The 24,340-nt window shown below is 35.9% G+C and overlaps 1 protein-coding gene across 9 annotated transcripts in view; it reads left to right on the top strand.

Moving 5' to 3' along the window:
* The window catches only part of FER (FER tyrosine kinase), a 505,234-nt gene that overhangs the window by 201,928 nt on the left and 278,966 nt on the right, over positions 1-24,340 (top strand). Inside the window, exon 1 of one of the 9 annotated variants that reach the window (XM_074382869.1) lies at positions 1,090-6,642. The exons of the other annotated variants lie outside the window; for them this stretch is intronic. Within the exon in view, the coding sequence (XP_074238970.1) occupies positions 6,514-6,642 (129 nt within the window). The 5' untranslated portion in view covers positions 1,090-6,513. Of the gene's footprint in view, positions 1-1,089; positions 6,643-24,340 lie in introns of those variants that run through there. 9 annotated transcript variants of the gene reach the window in all.

Genomic DNA, 24,340 nt, shown 5'->3' with positions numbered 1-24,340 from the left:
AATGGAAAGGGAGATAAAGTCATATAACACTATTTTTTTTTTTTTTGAGACGGAGTTTCGCTTTTGTTACCCAGGCTGGAGTGCAATGGCACGATCTCGGCTCACCGCAACCTCCACCTCCTGGGTTCAGGCAATTCTCCTGCCTCAGCCTCCTGAGTAGCTGGGATTACAGGCACGTGCCACCATGTCCAGCTAATTTTTTGTATTTTTTTTTTTTTTCAGTAGAGACGGGGTTTCACCATGTTGACCAGGATGGTCTCGATCTCTTGACCTTGTGATCCACCCGCCTCGGCCTCCCAAAGTGCTGGGATTACAGGCTTGAGCCACCGCGCCTGGCCTAACACTCTTAAATAAAAGAAAGCATGTCACATTGCAGGGGAAGCAAAGCTTTTCATTGTATTTAGCCCTAATAGAATTTCTTATTGGAGGCTTTAACTGTGACTTTTGTAGTGGCAGTGCTCTTGACAGTATCGCTAACTAATGCAAGAAGGAGATTCATAAGGACATCTCTTGCAGAATCTAGAATCCATCAGTGAAGGTGGAGGCCATGACATCAAAATCAGTTCTATGTGGGCCTAAGAATGCAGCTGTCTCTAAATTGATTTTATCCAAGAATATAATGTAGATTTAGAATAATGGGGGTAGATTGTGTGTGTTTTTAACAATTCTTTAATAGTGTCACTTTTCTCAGCTAAAGTTTATATATGCAATGGATAATTGTATTCTGTGGGGAGTTCTCAGTTGTATTTTGAGGGGAATTCTCTACTGCCTATATTCTATACTTGTTTGAGGATGGATCTGTAAAATTAGTAGGATTAATTAGTTAATTCATTAGCTCAGTTTAAAAATTTTGAAGCTGTATTTTTAAACAATTATTAGATAATTTCAGTGTTAAAAATGTTTATATTTATGAAATTATGACTCCCACAAATTATTCAAATTGTTTCCCTTGTTAGGATTTAAAAATATTACTGATGATTGAAGGGCAATTTTCATTGTTAAACTTCAACTTTTGCTTATAATTTTCATGTTACATTTTACTTATTGATAACTTTTTATGTCTACTCATTTTTTTTTTAATCAGAATTGGATCTTGTAATTCTACTTGGTTATTCTTGATTTAACTTTGTAGATTTTTTTTGATAGCTTTATCAATGATCAACACTTCTATAGCTTTTAGAGCTGAGTAAAGAGTGTGGAAAATATAGCTGTTGTATGAAACATTATCTGCTTTGGAGGGAGGATTTTTCTAAATAAATTTATTTAGTAGCTATTAAAATTGAAAATTTTAAATTTTCCAAAAGATTCTTTGAGAGATACTTAATTTGATTCATTGACATTTGTCAATAAAGCCTCACATCTTAAGTCATTTCAATGTCATTTAACAAAAATTACTAAAAGAAAAGAACTAATCCTTCATTACTGTTTACTGTATGGTAAACAGTATGCTAGATATATAACATACTTTGTTTACTACTGGCAAACAGTCCTGCAAAGGAATTATTCCAACCTTTCAGACAAGAACACTGAAGCTTGAAGAGATTAAGGAACTTTATCAGAATCAGTGTGGCAGATTCAAACACAAAAAAAATCTTCCTGACAATGAAGTTTCTATTTTATACAATGAGTGTGGCATGGTTACTAAGGCAACAGATGTGTAGTCAAAGGGACCTTCGTTCAGATGCTTTGTGCTATTAATGTGTGACCATAGGCAAAAATCACATAACGTCTCTGAGATGATTCCTTAGTCGTTAGAAGTGGCAAATCATAGAAACCTCATAAAATTGTCTTGAAAGTTAAATAAAGTGATGTTTGGAAAAATGTTTAATACAGTGCCTGGTATATAGCTAAGTTCAATAAATGGTAGCTATAAAGAAAGAAAATATTTTTTTCATGTCTCCTAAATATAGTTTTTCGGTATTTTCGTTTTGGAGACTACATTCCCCATAACTATTTTAATTATTTTAAGTTATGTAATACCTAAAGGTAAGAAATAACCAGCAGGTGGAGCTCAGTGTCAGAAAAACCAAATCTGAAATCTAGGTATTTTATCACCTTATGTTTTAAAAATAAAATTAAGTAAATGCATATGGTTTTAAAATTTTATTTGAAGGCCTTCTTTTTAAATCCTATCTACTAATACTTATCACCCTGCAACATAGTTTTTGAATATGTGGAAAGTGCTTTTGTATAATTATTTTACATTATTTGCTGTATCTGGTGCCATACATAAGGTGTGATGGTTCATTTGCATGAATAAGACATTTTTAATGTGAACTTAATTTATAAAGATTATCTTCCAATTTGATCACTTCATACAATAAAGTAATTAGACTGATAAATTTAACTTGTCAAAAATCCTCAAATCTGCCATTCACACAGTTTTCTACTTCTTAGTAAAGGGTATCTTCAGTCAATTGCTTAAGTCAGAATCTTGGGTATCACCCTTTTGTTCACTTTTTTCCACATCCTATTAGCAAGTTGTCTTGGTATTACCTCCAAAATACATCCCAAATCTGATCTCTTAATAACATATCCATTGTGATCATCCTAGTTAATTTTCCATAAATTAAGGTCTGAACTACTTCAGCGAGTTTACCTGTTCGTTCTCTTGCCCTTTGTAGTTTTTATTTTCTGTATAATAATTAGAGTTATTTTAATGTGTAAATGTGATTTTACATTTCTCCTGCTTATGACCCTCCGTTGGTATTCCTATCTAACTAGAATAAAATTCTAATCCTCACCATGGACTAAATTATATGATCTCATCCCTGTCTGCTTTCCCTTGTTACTTCCTACCACTCCTCATGCATCGCACTCCAGCCATTGTGGTCTTATCGGCCTTTGAGTATACCAAGTTTCTTTTTGTCTCTGGGACTTTCTGTTTTATCTCTTTTTAATACTTATTCACTAGATCTTCATATGACTAACTGCTTTCTTTTGATAATTTCAGGTCAAATTACACTTCCTTGAGAGATCTCTGACTACTTCAGTTGTAATAGGCCCTGTCTGACCCCTCACCCCTTGCCATAGTTATTTATCTTATTCCATTTTCCCTTTTGTTGCAAAGCATTTACTTTAGTATCTTTACCATTTCTACTATTACTACAATTACTACTATTTTGTTGGTTAGAATTTACTCTGTGGTAAGTTAGTTCTAAATGTTTCCATGCATTAAGTATTAATATATGTACTTCAGTATATATGAACTCATTTGATTATGGTATGTATGTATGTATGTTTTTATTATCTATCTTCTACTGTAATCCCTGCCTGCTCCTCAAACTGTCGCTCTAAGAAGGTAGGCACTTTCATTATGTTTACTGCTATTTCCTCTGCCTTGTATAGTGCTTGCTATGTAAAGGAGGCTAAATAAATATTTTCTGAATATTAGACAAGCTCTTAGAACTTATAACAACAAATAGAGTTATCAAATATTTATGTAAAATAATCTCCTAGGGTATAGGGAACATTTCAGTGAAAGAAGTCATATCTGACCAATTGTTCTTAGAGTCTTTTGATATGAAGGTATTAGAGTATATAAAATAAGATACTTATGTTTTAGAAAAGACATTGACAATTTTTTTTAACCAAAGGTTACTAAATGTTAAATCACTGCTGGAATGGAAAATATGCTTTTAGCATGGCCCAAGAACAGGTTTAAAATTAGAAATCAAAGGGTAGGAATAGATGTTTATTTGACTAGAAGAGTATAAAGATCAAGATGACTCAGCAATTGATTATCGCATCTTTTGTGGTTTGAATTATGTGCTCCCAAAAGATACCTTTAAGTTGTAAAACTTAATACCTGTGAATATGACCTAATTTGGAAATAGGGTCTGTAGTTGTAAACTAGTTAATGTAAAGTTGTTAGAGTGGGCTCTCATCCAGTGTGACTGGTGCCATTATAAGAAGAGAAGAGAGACTGATACACAGGGGAAGACAGCTCTGTGAAGACAGAGGCAGATATTGCAATTATGCTATCACAAGCAAAGGAATGCCTGGGGCTACCAGAAGCTATAGGAGGTAAGGAAGGGTTATCCCCTAGAAGTTTTGGAGGGAGCATGGCTTTACTAACACCTTGATTTCAGACTTCTGGCCTCCAGAACTGTAGGAGAATAAGTTTCTGTTGTTTTAAGTCACCCGATTTCTGGTACTGTGTTACAGTAGCCGTAGGGAATTAATACACTATCTGTTGTGATTATTGTCTTTGTAAATGATCTGAAAGAGGAGGATCTTCCTAGTGAGGTATCCGGATGACATTAAATTTTTCTATTTGTGAAGAGCAAAACCAGTGAGTATAGATGATGAACAGAGGAACACCAAAATTAGCTTCTCTCTGGGCTAAGCCAAGCAACAAATCCAGCGTCTTAAGATTTTGTATTCTTGTAAGATTCGATTTTGTCTCATTTAATGTTGAAAATTGCTTCCAGATTTAATGTTTTATGATTTTATGAGCCTGAATGATCAACGTATGTTTAAAAAATAAAAAATGAAACGAATCAGGGAATAAAATATAGGAAAATATAATTTTATTTTAGTGTAAATATAAACCTATTCTGGTATAAAATACAAATTATGTTTACAGTTAGCTAGGGAAAAATAAGTGCTGGTAAAAAATATTGAGGAACAGTAAGCATTATTTACTGAATAGATCAACACTTAAGTAGAAAAACAAAATTAATAAATTGTTAATGTATCTTTTGAGACTCTTTTTTGGCAAAATAATACCTTTGGTGAAATGGAGCAGGGACCTAACCTAGGAAACATAGTATAATAGTTAATTGCATAGATTCTGGAGCAAAGTTGCTTGGATTTGAATATGTGGCATCAGCCATTTTTTGGCTGTATAATCTTGGGCAAGTTAGTTAACATTTCTATACCTCAGTTTTTTTTAATCTGTAAACCAGGGCTTGTAGTAGCAACTACCTCATAGGGTTAATGTGGGGAATTAAATGAGATAATCCAGAGAACAATACCTGCTCATAAGAAATTCTTTACCCTATGTTGTCTATCATTGTTTATTAAATGTAAAATTTTATGAAATTATTGTCAGTGTACAAAATGAGATTTATTTTGATAGACATCATATAAAGAATGGTTTTTGTGGACAACAAAATTTAAAAAGTGAATACACAAAAAAGAAAAACAGAGGAAATTATGCAAAAAGGCAAGAAAATTAAAAAAAAAATTTGAGTGCATCTAATTATAAAGGGAGTCAAAGGTTTAAAGAAGGAGATGTGTATGTTAGAATTGTGACCCAGGAAAGTTTTACTGAGTAAGACTTTTGACTCTCTTGGCCTTTTCTGTTTTTCTTACTTGCTTTCGTGAAGTTTCTTGAACTTTGGTTCATTAGAAAGAATGTTCTATAAAATACCTGAATATGATACCTGTCTGTCATCTAGTAGTTGCATAGTACCTTCGTTTAAAAAAATGAATGAACAGAGCAGGGATTTATAAAGTAATTAAAAAATTATTATAGAACAGGTTATCAAAAGTGGAGTCTTACTTTCCAATTAAACATTTATGGTTTTGAGTATCCCACTCTACTTCTCTAGCCCTGCCACTTCATTGTGTGTTACATTGTTACATTGTACTCCACGTAAGTACAGTACATTCTTGTGGCAAGAAAATTTAAAATTGTTATTTCTGTTGAAACCTTAGAGATCATTTGCACATAATTTATATTCTTTACCTTTGAACAGAAAAATTATAAAGTATTGGAGAGTTATACCTAAATACAAAATAAAAAAATTAAAACACATTGGATTAAGAAAAGCTTTGAAGTACAGCTAAGGTTTTGCTTCAAGATGTGCTTGAAAGTTTGGTCTATTCTCGGAGACCTTGAGATCCAAAACCTAAAATAAGAAGACCTCTATATGTTGCTTAGGAATAAAATCAGGTGTTTTATTTATCTAATTAAAAAGGCCACGTGTGGTGGCTCATGCTTGTAATCCCAGTGCTTTGGTAGGCCGAGGTAGGCAGATCACCTGAGATCAGGAGTTTGAGTCTAGCCTGGCCAACATGATGAAACCCCGTCTCTACTAAAAATACAAAAAAGAATTAGCCTGGTGTGGTAGTAGGTGCCTGAAATCCCAGCTACTCAGGAGGCTGGGGCAAGAGAATCACTTGAACCCAGGAGGTGAAGGTTGCAGTGAGCCGACATTGTGCCATTGCACTCCAGCCTGGATGACAAGAATGAAACTCTATCTCAAAAAAAAAAAAAAAAAAAAAAAAAAAACAGAACAGAGATTTATTTCTTAGTTAGTGTATCTTCAATTAATGTACAATGATTTTCTCTTCGTTGCTTAAAAACCCAACATTTGTTGCGTGTATCTGTTCCTTTAAGCCAGAGCTGACTAGTATACTTCCGTGCCAACAGGGGGAGATAGTATGAAATAGGAGCTCTAGATCTGCACCTCTCTTCTATCTTACTTTTGCCACAGACAGGAAGGTTTGTTGGCAAATTGACTTCCTAGGGCCCACTTCACTATCTCTTAGCTGAGTTTTAAGATGGAGCAGAAAATGAGATGTCCTCATTGTAAGGGTCAGCTGGAGCCTGGTTTTGGCTCCCAGTACTGTAAAACATGCTCTTTAATGTTCAGCTCTGAGCCTTCCACATCAGAAGTCCACAGAGATCAGGTAAGGACAAGTTCTGTCTCAAGCCTACTTTAGCCAGGGCCTAGACATTATCTAAGAGGCCAGTAGGTTTTATTTTTTGTGGCTTCGTCAATGGGAAGGATAATTTCTCTTAACTTCTGAATCTGGTGGTAAACAAAATTCTTTTGAACAATGCTATCACTCAGATGCTGAGCCAAAGTCATTAAAAAATGAAAGTGACTTCTTTTCCTTTTGTATTTTATTTCATTTGTTTCCTTTATTCACCTCTCAGATTTGAGAAATATATGCCTTTTCTAGTATTTCAGTACATGGAAGGTAAAAGAGAGTGTAGTTTTATTGAGTATTTGAGGAGAAACATGGCTCAGATTTTAAACTGAGCCATGTTTCTCTTCAAATATTCAACAAAGATGGTATTAAGATTTCTATTTTTCAAATTTCAGTTTCTGTTCTGGCTGGTGAGGTCCATTTAACCTTCTTATTTTCAATATCTGTCAGGCAAGGAAAATAATAATATTTTTCTTGAACATAGGTATTTAATAGTTGGTAACAATGGTAAAGATTTTCATTATGATATGTTCAATGCTAATTTTATAATCAGTGTTTATGGTTTAATTTAGTAACTTGGAATACACTAATTCCTTAATCTTTTAATGTATACAATATAATTTCTCTTACTAATAGGAATATAGCTCTATTTTAAATCTGTTGTGTTGGTAAAGAGTTGTATTTATGTGTCATTTTGCAATTAAAACTTAATTGTCTGCATTCTCTGAGTCCCTTATTTAATGCCTCTCTTTTTTAGGCTTTCTTTTTCCAGATTCACTGTATTAGGAAAAGCTAATTGTGGCCTTCAAATAAGAATTGTAAACACCATTATATATTTTCTTTATTTTGAAGAGAGTTGAAATACATAAACAATTTTTGTTTTAATGTTACCACATCCAGTATTTGGGTTATGGTATTCTAAATATGCATTCTATATTATTGGATAAATACTGTTTGTAAGTATAAGGACCATTACTTGTGTGCATAAGTTTTGTGTTATCTGGCTTATAGATTTTTAAAAATATTAGAAGATACTGAATCCATTGGGATCATCTTGTCCAATTTATGATTTTATACATAATAATGTCTCTGAAACCTGAGATAATTAATGACTCACAGAGCTAGCTAGTGGCTTGTACAACGTAATTTTTTTTTTTAATTTTAAAAGAAGTCTCACTTAAAAAATTTTTATTTATTATACTTTAAGTTGTAGGGTACATGTGCAGATTGTGCAGGTTTGTTACATAGGTATACACAGGTCATGGTGCTGGTTTGCTGCATCCATCACCCTGTCATTGACATTAGGTATTTCTGCTAATGCTATCCTTCCCCAATTTCCCCACCCCCTGCTATTCCTCCCCTAGTCCCGCACCCCCCAGGTCCAATGTGTGATGTTCCCTTCCCTGTGTCTGGGGTTTCTCATTGTTCAACACCAACTTATGAGTGAGAACATGTGGTGTTTGGTTTTCTGTTCTTGTGTCAGTTTGCTGAGAATGATGGTTTCCAGTTTTATCCATGTCCCTGCAAAGGACATGAACTCATCCTTTTTAATGGCTGCATAGTATTCCATGGTATATATGTGCCACATTTTCTTTATCCAGTCTATCATTGATGGGCATTTGGGTTGGTTCCAATCTTACTTTCTTTTTACTCTTCAATCTCTGATATATATATATTTATGATCCTTCTTTAATATTTTTCTGTTTATTTTTATTCTTTTATATCTACCATCATTGTCTTTTCAAATCAATTGTGTACTTTTTATTTATTTTTGAAATTATTCTTAATCCTTTTAAATTTTATTAACTTTTTCTTTTATATTTCTATGACATGTTCAAAGTAGAAAAGGTTACAATTTTATTATTTTTATTATTTATGTAAATTTTATTTAGAGTAAATGGAATCAGAGTTTTTGCTTTGATGGCTGTCAGCCACCATACATTACATATAGGGATGCACATTGACTCTTGAAATTTTAAAACAATTCAACAAGTATATATTGCACACTGACTCTTGAAATTTTTTTTAATTCAACAAGTATATACTTAATTGAACTCTCATAATTATGAACTTCTACCCATAGCCTTGATGCTTTATCTTTGGTTATTAGCTAATGCTGACCTAAGTATAATGAGACTTCCTGATAAACCTAAAAATAGACTTTTAAATACTTCTTATTGTCAGTCTACTTAGCCAGATGTTACTACAGTCATTTGGAGACATACATATTCAGTCACACATACTAGCTTATGTGGCGATTCCACACCTGAACTGATCATAGAAACCCTTTGTATTCTCATGGAGTTACTCTTTAGCCTCTGTGTTTTATAGAGATGTTCTGACATCTTTTGTTTTTATTTTCTGGTATTCTTTTATTATTTTTTCAGTGAATTCTTACCACCATAAGGTACATACTGACTCACAAGAGTGTATTTTAGGCAGAAGTTGTCCTTTTAACAGAAACTGACATTCCTCTGGAGATGGGACTAGTCTAGACCTAGTTTTCTGGTAAGTCATTGCCCCTCATGTTGCTTTTCTGGGCCATCTGTTCCCTCCAAGTAGTGTGTCATATTGATACTGTATTATAAATGGTAGATCCATTCTTTATTGGGCTTTCACTTCCCTCACCTTTTATAATACAATTTTCCATCTTCTAAGAATTTTAAAATTTGGCCTTTGAAAGCTCATTCTGGTAAGCAAACTTCTTTTGAACAGAAGGTTGCTCATTCTCCCATATACCATGCAATTCAATGTTGAAAAGTGGCTCTTAATGTGGGTTTTATTATTCCTTTACCCTCATGTGAAAGTCTTTGTGTTTTTAAGGCTGTGGAGCTTGGTTGTACTGCATTCTATCCCTTCTCATTGTCGAAATCTTTGGAACTTCCGTTCATTCCTCTTTATTCAGCAATGCATGTGCTCTCTGCTTTAGTCTCCTTTTCTACCTTTAGGCAATTTGGGATGACTTTAGCAGTCATGTGGAAGACCCATCCAAAACTTTAGTTTCTACATTTATTGATCTAAAATAGTGTTGATTGAGGGATGGTGGTTGATGAGAAAATTGAGGTCAAGATATTTTGTCTAAGACAGACAGAAGAAGGCTCTTGTGTTATTGTTCCTATTGAGTAACTGGTACCAACTCTGTATACTTTACAAATTTCATTTCATGAGAGACATAAAACCTTATTTATGTAGGGTAATTTTAGACATATTTCTGCCACGGTAGCTGAAAGCAACGCTAACTGAAAGAGTAAGTAAAATTTTGGTGAAAATAGATAATATGACTGAAAATAGTACTACTATTTAAATAGTACTACTATTTTCATCATTGTAGTTTGTTTGTTCCTGTTTTAGAAGTTGTTTGCTCCCAAACACAGGGCTTCTTGTGGCAGTAAGTATATGAAGGTAGAAAAATTCTAGTACATCAATTATGGTGGATTTTAAAATCTGGCCATCACATCTTGCTTTTGTAAATATCTGTATTTTGAAGGCTTGGTACTTTACCTCCTGCCAGCTCCCTACTTTCTGATTGAATTCTTAGGAAGTTTTTACTGCTGCTGATTGACAATCATGTTACAAAATATTTTAAAGTTATGTATATATTTAAGTGTTTAGTGATGTGATAACAGTATGTATGCAAATAAACTCTTGAGTTCTTGAAATGTATTATAGGACTCAGCTTTTTATAGAAATAAAACAAATATTGTAAGGAATTGATTTTAATGGCTGTTAGATATATTCAGAGAAAATAGGTAATTGTATTCCACATTGCCCTTTTTGATTGTTTAATTTTAGGTATTGCTTTGGATGCACAGTTTCTAATTAATGTCTAGCCAAAGATTTATTCTAGCTATGAACGGTATAATTTTTATATAGCATCTCTCTTGAAAGCATATGCATACATACTTATATATGTATATAAACTGTTTAATATGTGTACATATACATATATATATCTAAAGCTTATATAGATATAAACGGTTTTGATCTTTTTTTTTTAATTGTACTTTAAGTTCTGGGATACATGTGCAGATCGTGCAGGATTGTTGCATAGGTACATAAATGGCAAGGTGGTTTACTACCCTCATCCCCCATCACCTATATCTGGTATTTCTCCCTACTCCCTGCTGTCCCTCCCCTAACCCTTCCCCCTCCAGCTGACAGGAGTGTCTGATGCTCCCCTCCCTGTGTCCATGTGTTCTCATTGTTCAACACCCGCCTATGAATGAGAAAATGTGGTGTTTGGTTTTCTGTACTTGTGCCAGTTTACTGAGAATGATGGTTTACAGATTTATCCATTGTCCCTATGAAGGACACGAACTCATCATTTTTTATGGCTGTGTAGTACTCCATGGTGTATATGTGCCACGTTTTCTTTATCCAGTCTATCATCAATGGACATTAGGGTTGGTTCCAAGTCTTTGCTATTGTAAACAGTGCCACATTGAACATACGTGTGCATGTGTCTTTATAACAACAATTTATAATTCTTTGGGTATATACTCAATAATGGGATTGCTGGGTCAAAAGGTATTTCTATTTCTGGGTCCTTGAGGAATTGCTTCACTGTCTTCCACGATGGTTGCACTAATTTACACTCCCACCAACAGTGTAAAAGTGTTCCTATTTTTCCATATCCTTTCCAGCATCTGTTGTCTCTAGATTTTTTAATGATCACCATTCTAACTGGCATGAGATGATATCTCAATGTGGTCTTGATTTGTATTTCTCTAATAACCAGTGATGATGAGGTTTCTTCATATGTTTGTTGGCTGCATAAATGTCTTCTTTTGAAAAGTGTTTGTTCATATCCTTCACTCACTTTTTGATGGGGTTGTTTGTTTTATTCTTGTAGATCTGTTTTAGTTCTTTGTAGATTTTGGACATAAGCCCTTTGTCAGATAGGTAGATTGCAAAAATTTTTTCCCATTCTAGTTAGTTGGTTGCCAGCTAACTCTAATGATTGTTTCTTTTGCTATACAGAAGCTCTGGAGTTTAATTAGATCACATTTGTGGATTTTGGCTTTTGTTGCCAATGCTTTTAGTGTTTTAGTCGTGAAGTCCTTGCCTACGCCTATATCCTGAATGGTTCTGCCTAGGTTTTCTTCTAGGGTTTTTATAGTGTTAGGTCTTACATTTAAGTCTTTAATCCATCTGGAATTAATTTTAGTGTAAGATGTCAGGAAGAGGTCCGGTTCTGCTTTCTGCACATGACTAGCCAGTTTTCCCAACACCATTTGTTAAACAGGGAATCCTTTCCCCATTGCTTGTTTTTGTCAGATTTGTCAAGGATCAGATGGTTGCAGATGTGTGGCGTTGCCTCCGAAGCCTCTGTTCTGTTCCATTGGTCTATATCTCTGTTTTGGTACTAGTACCGTGCTGTTTTGATTACTGTAGTCTTGTAGTATAGTTTGAAGTCAGGTAATGTGATGCCTCCAGCTTTGTTCTTTTGCTTAGGAGTGTCTTGGCTATGTGGGCTCTTTTTTGGCTCCATATGAAGTTTAAGGTGTTTTTTTCCAGTTCTGTGAAGAGGGTCATTGGTAGCTTGATGGGGATCGCATTAAATCTATAAATTACTTTGGGCAATATGACTATTTTCACAATATTGATTCTTCCTAACCATGAGCATGGAATGTTTCTCCATCTGTTTGTGTCCTGTCATTTTGTTGAGCAGTGGTTTGTAGTTCTCCTTGAAGAGGTCCTTTACATCCTTTGTTAGATGTATTCCTAGGTATTTTATTCTCTTTGTAGCAATCGTGAATAGGAGTTTGCTCATGACTTGGCTCTCTGTTAATCTGTTATTTGTGTTTAGGAATGCTTGTGATTTCTGCACATTGATTTTGTATCCTGAGACTTTGCTGAAGTTGCTTATCAGTTTCAGGAGCTTTTGGGCTGAGACAATGGGGTCTTATAAATATACAATCATGTCATCTGCAAATGGAGACAATCTGACTTCCTTGTTTCCTAATTGAATACCCTTTGTTTCTTTTTCTTGCCTGATTGCTGTGGCTACAACTTCCAATACTATATTGAATAGGAGTGGTGAGAGAGGGCATCCTCGTCTAGTGCCAGATTTCAAAAGGAATGCTTCCAATTTTTGCCCTTTCAGTATGATATTGGCTGTGGGTTTGTCATAAATAGCTTTCATTGTTTTGATATATGTTCAGTCAATACCTAGTTCATTGAGAGTTTTTAGCATAAAGGGATGTTGATTTTTTGTCAAAGGCCTTCTCTTCATCTATTGAGATAATCATGTGGTTTTTGTCTTTGGTTCTGTTTATGTGATGGATTACATTTATAGACTTGCTTATGTTGAACCAGCTTTGCATCCCCAGGATGAAGCCTACTTGATTGTGATGGATAAGCTTTGTGATGTGCTGTTGCAGTCAGTTTGCTGGTATTTTATTGAAGATTTTTGCCTCTATGTTCATCATGGATATTGGCTTGAAGTTTTCTTTTTTTATTTGAGTCTCTGCTGGGTTTTGTTATCAGGATGATGTTGGTCTCATAAAATGGGTTGTGGAGGATTCCCTTGGTTTGTATTGTTTGGAAGAGTCTCAGAAGGAGTGGTACCAGCTGCTCTTTATACATCTGGTAGAGTTCAGCTGTAAATTCTTCTGGACCTGGACCTTTTTTGGTTGGTAGGCTGTCAATTGCTGCCTTGACTTCAGCCCTTGTTATTGGTCTATTCAGGGTTTCAAGTTCTTCCTGGTTTAGTCTTGGGAGAGTGTAACTGTCCAGGAATTTATTTATTTCTTCCTTATTTATTGGTTTGTGTGTATAGAGTTGTTTGTAGTAATCTCTAATGGTAGTTTATATTTCTGTGGAATCTGTGGTGATATCCCCTTTATCGTTTTTTATGGCATATATTTGACTCTTCTCTCTTTTCTTTTTTATTAGTGTGGCTAGTGGTCTATCTATTTTGTTGATCTTTTCAAAAAACCAACTCCTGGATTTGTTGATTTTTTTGAAGGATTTTTTTGTGTCTTTGTCTCCTTCACTTCTGCTCTGATCTTAGTTATTTCTTGTCTTCTGCTAGCTTTTGAGTTTCTTTGATCTTTCTCCTCTAGCTCTTTCAATTTTGATGATATGGTGTCGATTTTAGATCTTTCCTTGCTCCTCATGTGGGCATTTATTGCTATGAATTTCCCTCTAGATACTGCTTTAGATGTGTCCCAGAGATTCTGGTATGTTGTGTCTTCATTCTTGTTTGTTTCGAAGAACATCTTTAAGTCTGCCTTCATTTCATTTTTTATACAGTTGACATTCAGGAGCCAGTTGTTTGGTTTCTATGAAATTGTGTGGTTTTGAGTGATTTTCTTAATCCTAGGTTCTAATTTGATTGCACTGTGTTCTGAGACACTGTTTATTATGATTTCTGTTATTTCGCATTTGCTGAAGAGTGATTTACTTCCAATTATGTGGTCAATTTTAGAGTAGGTGTGATGTGGTGTTGAGAAGAATATATATTCTACAGATTTGGGGTTGAGAGTTCTGTAAATGTCTATTAAATTAACTTGTTCTGGATCTGAATTAAAGTCTGGGATTTCCTTGTTGATTGTCTGTCTCGTTGATCTGTCTAATGTTGACAGTGGAGTGTTAAAGTCTCCCGTTATTGTTGTGCAGGAGTCTAAGTCTCTTTGTAGGTCATTAAGGACTTCCTTTATATATCTGGATGCTCCTGTATTGTTTGCATATATATGTAGAATAGTTAGTTCTTCTTGTTTTATTGATCCTTTACTATTATGTAATGCCCTTCTTTGTCTCTTTGGATTTTTGTTTGTTTAAAGTCCGTTTTATCAGAGACTAGGATTGCCACCTCTGCTTTTTTTTGCTCTCCATTTGCTTGGTAAAAATTCTTCCATTCCTTTATTTTGAGTCTATGTGGGTCTTTGCACATGAGATGGGTCTCCTGAATACAGCACACTGACGATTCTTGTTTTTGTCCAATTTGCCAGTCTGTGTCTTTTGATTGGGTCATTTAGTCTGTTTACACTTAATGTCAATATTGTTATGTGTGAATTTGATCCTGCCATTTTTTTACAGGTGGGTTGTTTTGCCCTAGGCTGGCATAATTTCTTCATTACATTGTTGGTCTTTACCATTTGGTTTGTTTTTGCAGTGGCTGGAACTGATTTTTCCTTTCTGTGTTTAGTGCTTCCTTCAGGAGCTGTTGTAGGGCAGGTCTGGTATTGACAAAATCTCTCAGCAATTGTTTGTCTGTAAAGGATTTTATTTTTCCTTCATTTCTGAAACTTAGTTTGGCTGGATGTGAAATTCTGTGTTGAAATTTCTTTTATTTAAAGATGTTGAATATTGGCCTTCACTGTCTTCTGGCTTGTAGGGTTTCTGCCAAGAGATCCACTGTGTCTCATGGGCTTCCCTTTGTGGGTGACCCAACCTCTATCTCTGGCTACCCTTAGCATTTCTTCCTTTGTTTCAACCCTGGTGAATCTGACGATTATGTACCTTGAGGTTTCTCTTCTAGAGGAGTGTCCTTGTGGTGTTCTGTGTATTTACTGTATTTGAATGTTGGCCTGCCTTGCTAGATTGGGGAAGTTCTCCTGGATAATATTCCTGAATAGTGTTTTACAGCTTGTATTCATTCTCCCCATCATCTTCCAGTACACAGATCAAGCGTAGATTAGGTCTTATCACATAATCCCATACGTCTTAGAGGCTTTCATTTCTTTTCACTCTTTTTTCTATTTTCTTGCCTTCTCGTTTTATTTCATTGAGTTGATCTTCAATCTCTGATATTGTTTCTTCTGCTTGATCTATTTGGCTATTGAGACTTTTGTATACTTTACGAAGTTCTTGTGCTGTGTTTTTCAGCTCCATCAAGTCATTTTTGTTCTTCTGGTTACTCTAGTTAGCATTTCATCTAAACGTTTTTCAAGGTTTTTAGTTTCTTTACATTGGGTTAGAACATGTTCCTTTATCTCAGAGAAATTTGTTATTACCTACCTTCTGAAGCCTGCTTCTGTCAGTTCATCAAATTTGTTCTCCATTCAGCTTTGTTCCCTTGCTGGTGAGGAGTTGTGATCTCCTGGTGGGGAAGAGGCATTCTGGTTTTTGATGTTTTCATCCTTCTTGGGCTGGTTTCTTCCCATCTTATTGAATTTATATAAGTTTGATCTCAGGTAGCTGCTTGGGGAGGTGGGCTTTCCATTGTCTGCCCACAGAGGCACTGCTAGGCTGCTACAAATTCAGTGGAGCTGCTGTATATTTTTCCTGCTTCTTATATTGGCTCAGGAGAATTAGGCTGGCTTCTGCAATGGCTGCCATTGCAATGGTTGCCATTGCCCCCCGCTGATCTTGTTTGTTCCTGGTCGTTCTCTAACTGATGTTCTGGGTGTGAAACTCTGAAGTGACAGTTTTTTAGCCTGCTAGGCCTTGTTGGGGGAGACCCGTCCTGCTCTATGGCCTGTTTCCCTGTTTTTAGTTCCCCTTCTTTCTTAGGGGTGGGTGGCTTTCTTCCGCCTAGATCTATGCTGCAGCCCCGGCACTGGCTGAGGTTGCTGTTCTGCCCTTTTCAGGCAGCTTACTGAGGCTTTTCAGCCCGGTGGAGATCACCTGTTCTGTGGGTTGCAGAGGGCTTGTGTGGAGCACTGTATCCAAACTGAAGTCCCAGAGTGGGAGATCCCCTGGTCCTCTGGTCAGTTGGGTGCACCTCCTGGGTGGGGCAGTGCACCAGCTTGCTTCAACTTGCCCTATTTAGTTTAGACCCACTGTCCAACGAGACCCGCAAAATGAACCTGGTACCTCATTTGGAATTGTGGGGACTACTCGCGTTCTGCGTCTCTCTTGCTGGGAGCTGTGTTCCAGAGCTGCCTCTTTGTGTTATTTTGGGACCCCCCCCCCCCAACTCCTGTGTCTTAAAGAAGAGTGTGAGAGGGAATGAGGAGCAGTAGACAGTATGGTCAAAATAAAAAATAAACCAAAAGGATAATGATAGGTGAATGCTTTAATCTGTATCTGATATTTTAGCCAAATAATCACTAGAGTCTTTATGGTTTACTTATTATATTTTTCTATAGATTAAAATGTTTTGTATAAACTTTAATTAATATCTATATCTGTAGGGATATAAGAACATTGACTATGATGAAAATTTACCCCTACGTATAGACTGTAAATAACCCTGAGGGGGCTGGAAAAGAGGAAATGTATGAAATGGTTTTTAGCCTTTTTCCTCAATCACAGTGGATAAGATATTTCTATATTCCTAATGTCATAAAGGTATATATCCTGCAGTAATTAGCAAAAACAGACTTTTTGTTTTGTTTGTGGTAGTAAAAAAGCATTGGCTGCTTTAAAGCCTCTCTATGCCAAAATTTTTTTAAATTAAAGCAGCACAAAAATAGATTCCTGTATTCCTGAATGTGTTATTGTGAATACATTTTAAGTGGTGACAGAACAAAGTGTAAATACTTTATTAGATGAAGCCACATCTTGTAAGTCAGTTCCTGTTTCACCAGATGTTGCTAGCTAAAATCTAGACATCATCTAAGATACTATTTTGTAGAATCCCAGAAACCCTTGGTTATATGGATTATCTGTTGTATTATTTTACCCAAAGCCTGGTTGGCTTTTTGTTTGTATTTAAGTTAACAGAAATAAGGTACATGATCATTTTAAGGAAATGGGTTTACAAAGAAGGAGGTGAATTTTTTCTTTTTGTTCTAACAGAAGTCACTAAAAATGTCGAGTGATCAAGAAATGAGTAACTCTCTAGTGATAGGCTTTCTATGAATGAGCAGAATAGTAATAGAAATAGACAGCCCATTGATTAAAAAATGTTGCAAAAATACGACCTCATCTCCACGTTAAAAATACTTTAAAATATTGGGGGGAAAATTACAAAATACAGATAGAAGTATTTTCTATTTGTACAAAGTACAAAATACAGATAGAAGTAATTACAAAGCAGAGTCTTGTAGCCTTGACTCATCAAGAGAAAGTCAAACTATGTACATTTTGAACTGTTTGAAAAGACAGAAATATATAATTTGGTTTTTGAAGATAATCTTTTTAAAGATATGGCTGAATGAGGCATTTCATTAGTGCCTTTTAGTTCCAAGGCAAGTTATTGTTTTAAAAATTATGTATTTCTAAAGCTTTAAGATATCTAATAATTAGCTATTTGTTTTTTGTACCTTTATATCCTCAAGAGAATTTATGGATGCTTTTTTTTTGAATCTATGTATAATTCTTAAGCAGTGGAGCAATTGCAGATATTAACCCATTGGTACCTTTTGTTTTTTTTTAAACATTTTTTAACTTAAAAATAATGTTTTATAGAGACAGAGTCTTGTTTCATTGCCCAGGCTAGTCTCAAACTCCTGGCTTCAAGCAGTCTTCCTGCTCAGGCCTCCCAAAGTATAAGGATTGCAGTCATAAGCCTCCATGCCTGACCCTACCCATTAATTCTTTCTTCTCCTTTCCCTTCCCCTTCCCCCTCCCCTTCTTTTTTCTCCCCTTCCTCCTTCCCCCACTTTCCCTCCTCTCCCTTCCCTCACTTCTCTCCTCTTCTCCTCCCCTTCCTTCTCTTTTTGAAACAGGGCCTCCCTCTGTCACCCAGGCTGGTTGTGCCATCTTGGTTCACTGCAGCCTCCACCTCCTGAGTTCAAGTGATTCTCCTGTTTTAGCTTTTTCTGCATAGGGCTAGCCAGTTTTCCCAGCACCATTTATTAAATAGGGAATCCTCCCTCCATTGCTTGTTTTTGTCAGGTTTGTCAAAGATCAGGTGGTTGTTGATGCGTGGCATTATTTCTGAGGCCTTTTTTCTGTTCCATTGATTTATATATCTGTTTTGGTACCAGTACCATGTTGTTTTGGTTACTGTAGCCTTTTGGTATAGTTTGGAGTCAGATAGCATGATGCTTCCGCTTTGTTCTGTTTGATCAGGATTGTCTTGGCTTTATGGGCTGGTTTTTGGTTTCATGTGAAATTTAAAGTAGATTTTTCTAATCCTGTGAAGAAAGTCAATGGTAGCTTGCTGGGAATAGCATTGAATCTTTAAATTACTTTGTGTAGTATGGCCATTTTCATGATATTGATTCTTCCTATCCGTGAACATGGATTGTTTTTCCATTTGTTTGTGTCCTGTCTTATTTCCTTAAGCAGTGGTTTATAGTTCTCCCTGAAGAGGTCCTTCACATCCCTTGTAAGTTGTATTCCCAGGTATTTTATTCTCTTTGTAGCAATTGTGAATGGGAGTTCACTCATGATTGGACTCTCTGTTTGTCTGTTACTGGTATATGGGAATGCTTGTGATTTTTGCTCATTGATTTTGTATCCTGAGACTTTGCTGAAGTTGTGTATCAGCTTAAGGAGATTTTGGGCTGAGATGATGGGGTTTTCTCAAAATGCAATCATATTATCTGCAAACAGAGAGAATTGACTTCTTCTTTTCCTGTTTGAATACCCTGTATTTCTTTCTCTTGGTTGATTGCCCTGGCCAGAATTTTCAATACTATGTTGAATTGGAGTGGTGAGAGAGGGCATCCTGGTGTTGGTTTTGAATGAATGACTGATGCCCAGCATTTGGTTGTCTTTTTGCATATAATCTAGGCAACCGAGTGTAGTACAAAGAGAGTAAGCAAAGAGATACTTTGTCATCTTCTGTGTGTATTGGGGCAAGTCATTTCACCTCCTCTGACATTCATTTTCTCATTTACTATAAAGTGAAAAAGCTGAACTAGAACATCTTTAACACAGAAGGTTCCTTCTACCCATGATTCTATTTAAGACCATTTTATTATATGACAGCTTTGTTTAAAATGTGATAGAATAAAAATCGTGGCCCAGTAATTTTCACACTTATTTTTAATGTTGTTCATTTTAGTAATGCCCAGTTTACATAAACATATATTGACCAACAACTTACTTTTGTCTTGGGAAGTGTTTGCTTTTTAAAGTCCTTTCTTTGCTTGTATCTTATTATCAGAGACTGTATTGGACCCCAAAATATGATAAGAAACTTCAAACCACATGTGCTAATTACTGTGAAAATAGATGGTAGGAAAGCAAATTGAAAGTTCGCTAGTGTCCAGCTACTGCACTGTAGGTGGGTGAATAGCCAGAGGGAGATCATCCAGTGACCTTGCTACTGCTGAGCTGTAAATGTTGCTGTACAGTTTCCTGGAATTCTCAGGGCTCCTGCTGAGAAAAAATATCTTTGGGACTACAGCTATATTTCTGACAGTAGATTTTGGGGCAAGGTGTTGCTTTAGTTAGAGTAACATTCTAAAAACTGGATGGGAAATGAAAGATTGAAAAATGCATCTATCTACAGAAGAAACAATTGGAAAAAAGTATATATGCACATTTTTATTGCATGGAATTTATGTGAATCATGCAATTCTTAATCCATTTTACTGATTAATATATTGCATGTAAGGGTGATTTTTCTTTTCTTGGACATTTTTCAGTAGCTGGTAATTATAAGGTAAATATGCAGTGATTCTTTGTCAGCTATGTATTAGTTGTCTAGGACCTCCATAAAAAGTTGCCACCAATTTGGTGGCTGAAAACAACAGAAATTTCTTCTTTCACCTTTCTGGAGGCCACAAGTCCAAAATCAAAGTTTTGCCACAGTTGATTTTTTCAGGAGGCTCTAAATGAGGATTGTTCGATGCCTCTATCCTAGTTTCTTGTGGCTGCTGAAGATCCTTGTCTTTCCTTGATTTGTAAACCCATCACTCTAATCTGTCTCCTTCTTCATGTCACCTTCCATCACTCTGTCTCCATCTTCACATCACCTTCTCTTCTGTATTTCTTCCTCTTCTTTGTCGTCTTATGAGGAAACTGGTCCTTTGATTTCGGGCCCCCTGAATAATCCTGGATGATCTCATGTTGAGACCCTTGACTTAATTAAATCTGCAAAACTCCCTTTTCCAACTAAGGTTACATTCATAGGTTCTTAGTGAAAATATCTTATGAACAGGATGGGGGTCACTACCCAACCCACCTAGAGTTTGTACCTGTCCTCTGTTTAATTATCAAGAAAATTCTCAAGAATTAAAACTTTGGTAGTGGGTGAGAGCCTTAACTTTGAGAGAAGCTGGTTCTTTCTCCCCTTTTATTCATATAAGTTTTTGAGTAGTACTCTGTGAGTCATAATATTTTGGGACTGGAAGATACTATAAAATATTTTCATTTTGGCCGGGTGCAGTGGCTCATGCCTGTAATCGCAGCACTTTGGGAGGCCGAGGCGGGCGGATCACAAGGTCAAGAGATCAAGACCATCCTGGCCAACACGGTGAAACCCCGTCTCTACTAAAAAATACAAAGATTAGCTGGGCATGGTGGCGCGTGGCCTGTAGTCCCAGCTACTTGGGAGGCTGAGGCAGGAGAATTGCTTGAACCTGGGAGGCAGAGGTTGCAGTGAGCCGAAATCGTGCCACTGCACTCCAGCCTGGCACCTGGCGACAGAACGAGACTCTGTCTCAAAAAAAAACCACAAAAATTTCGCTGGGCGCAGTGGCTCATGCCTGTAATCCTAGCACTTTGGGAGGCCGAGACGGGTGGATCACGAGGTCAAGAGATCAAGATCATTCTGGTCAACATGGTGAAACCCCGTCTCTACTAAAAATACAAAAATTAGCTGGGCATGGTGGCGCACGCCTGTACTCCCAGCTACTCGGGAGGCTGAGGCAGGAGAATTGCTTGAACCCAGGAGACGGAGGTTGCGGTGAGCCAAGATCACGCCATTGCACTCCAGCCTGGGTAACAAGAGAGAAACTGTCTCAAAAAAAAAAAAAAAAAAAATTGCCGGGTGCAGTGGCTCATGCCTGTAATCCCAGCAGTTTGGGAGGCTGAGGTGGGCAGATCACCTGAGGTCAAGAGTTCAAGACCAGCCTGACCAATAAGGTGAAACCCCAACTTAAAAAAAAAAAAAAATTTTACCAGAAGCACAGATATGTTGTTTATGGTTCAACTCTGAGTTACAGTCAAAGTGAGGCCTAGAACATACATTCTGAATCAAGCGATTACATCTGTGTTATGAAACCAGAAATTCCTCTGTTTATTATATTATTGGAGCAACTAAATATATATTTATTGAGTAGGCTTTAAACAGCATTACTTTTTGAGTGGTTTGGGAAAGAGTCCTTGGGAAATACGAGGTTTGGGTCTGGCAAGAAATATTCAAGGCAGGCAAAATAACATGATTAATAGCAATAATTTTGTATTAAAGCTTAATTTAAATTTTGACTGCTTGAGCACTTGACCTTCGCAAATCGCTTAGTGTTTCTGGGGCTCACAGTCCTGGCTCATGCTATTTTGAAAATCCCTGGGGATTCATTGGGAGCAAAGGAATTAAAGGGATTTTCAAGTTCTCAATCTTTAAACTTTTTATTGAAGGAAAATAATTCTACTTAATATAAAAAGTACAATTTCAAATAACAATGGCTATTATTCTACCTTTAATAATTTTGCTAAACTTTTGATATAGTTTTTTGATGAGTACCCATTCTTAATTTTTAGATGAATAATTGTAGTTTAGATGATGCCTCTTAATTAGAGGTCTTCATGGTTATAAGTCTGATATTTGGAGTTACACAATGGCTGCAATGGCCAGTGGTTTAATATGTTGTTTATTTCTTATTGATTCTTCTATGCTTATTATCTGTTTATGTAATGGTTAGTGAACTTCTGAAAATTCCCAATGTGCAACAGTTCTCATAGGTGCTTTATTAACTCAAGCAGACTAGAGTCCATTACATAGAAATAAAGACCTGGTCCTGAGATTTCTAACTTACATTCATATTGATAAAAATTAAGCTCTGGAGGTGGTATTTATAAGATTTGGTAATTGGTAATGTCTAGATTAAATAAAACATTTTTGTTTCTAGGTACCTACTAGGCCTTTCTTGAACTTGTTTTTATTAAGAAGTTAAATATTCTCTGTATTAACGCTCTAAGCTATTTATAACTACAACAAACTAGTTTTCAAAATAAAATAATTGGAAAAATTAATCTTTTTGAAAAATGCAAAGGAAAGTATCTTTTAACTCCCAAGATAGTATTCTTCTGTTGCTTTTGAGAATTTCCTGGTATTTAAATAGGGATAACTACAGATTCTTAAAATCAGTCTGAGTTTAAAATATTACCTGTAATTGGAATAACTTGGGTTAAATTTGAGTACATTAATTTAGTTTTTTTCTTATGTGTCATTTGAGGTTTCTTAGCACAAAGCAATAGTTCAAGTAAATATATTCCCTTGTATTTACTATTTAAATGAGGTCTAATAGCTCCTGTCTTGCTTAACTTCAACATTAATATATAGAATTTATTTTAATATTTTAATAATTTGAGTTAAAAAAACAATAACCCCTCTCCCACTGCCCTCTTGTAGCTTAGATTATATTGTGAGTGCGTGCTGGGCCTCCAGATATTTGGCTTGTATAGCAGAGGTATTAGTACCATTCATTGAAATGGGAAACTGATAAAAGGCCAGGTTTGGGAATGATGAATTCAGCATTATGTTGACTTTTATCTGTCTTTTGTGATATCTAACTAGAAGTCACATGGATGTTTCAACATACAAGTTTGGAGCTCAATGGAAAAAGTTTAAGTTGCAGATTTAAATTTGTGAGTATACTTGGTTCAGGTGTTAATTGAATTTGGGACATATAAGAGATTACTTAGTGAGAAAGTACGGAGTGAGAAAAGAAGAAATCTGGAACCAGTAGAGCCTAGAATCACACTACTATTTAATGACCTGATAGAGGAGGGTGAGCCTGCTAAGGAAACTGAGAATGTATAGTCTGAGAAGTTGGAGGTTAGTGTGCTAGGGGAATAAATGTTTCATGTAGGCATACATGATCAATAGAGTGGAATTCTGTTGAGAGGTCAAGTCAGAAAAGTGAGAAATATGTCTGCTGGATTGGTGAAATGGAGTCTGTTGGTTTTCTAACAACATCTGCTTTGGTATAGTTATGGGGTGACAGCCAAATAAGAGCAGAGTGAGGAATGAGTGGGAGTAGAGAAAATGGAGACAGTGAGCATATGTAACTCTTTAAGGAATTTTGTTTATAAAGAGCAAGCAGTAGCTTGAACAGAATATGTGGTGAAGGGAGAGGTTCATCCTTCCCTTTCTTCTGCTCTTTCCTTCTTTATCTCCTACTCTCTTCCCTCCTTTTATTTTTTTTCCTAAGAGCTCTCTCTCTCTCTAAGAGCTGATGGGTCTCTCTCTATCTCACTCTCACTCTCATTCTCACTCTTGCTCTCGCTCTCAAAACTGATGGGGCTGATGGGAAAGAACCATTTGAGAAGGGATGGTTGAGAATACCTCAGAGATCTGTTAGGTTCTTGTAAGGTGTAAGGTTCTTGGGAGGTCAGGAAGTGATGAGATCCAAAGGTAAGTAGAGTGGTAATCCTTAGATGGGAGATATCTGCTCCATGTTTCAAAACAGGGAAGGAGATAATAATAGATAGAAAAGTAGTGGGTTTGTAGCTTTGAAAAGGCAAGATGAAGAGGTCCTACCTTTGTAGATTCTTTCTAAAGAAGCTAGAAAGTATGAAAAAAGATTGTTTTAGACATAAGAAAAGTAAGAAAAGTTTGAAATGGTTGACAATGACAGTGAAGAATAAGAAATGAGTTGCCCAGATATTTAGGGCCCATTTGAAGTTAGTAATCATGTGATACTCCGTAACAGCGTTTCATTGC

The sequence above is a fragment of the Saimiri boliviensis genome, chromosome 1 (assembly GCF_048565385.1).
Source record: "Saimiri boliviensis isolate mSaiBol1 chromosome 1, mSaiBol1.pri, whole genome shotgun sequence".
Lineage (NCBI taxonomy): Eukaryota > Metazoa > Chordata > Mammalia > Primates > Cebidae > Saimiri > Saimiri boliviensis.
The sequence above is the reverse complement of the archived record's forward strand: the minus strand, read 5'-3'. Positions and strand labels throughout refer to the sequence as shown.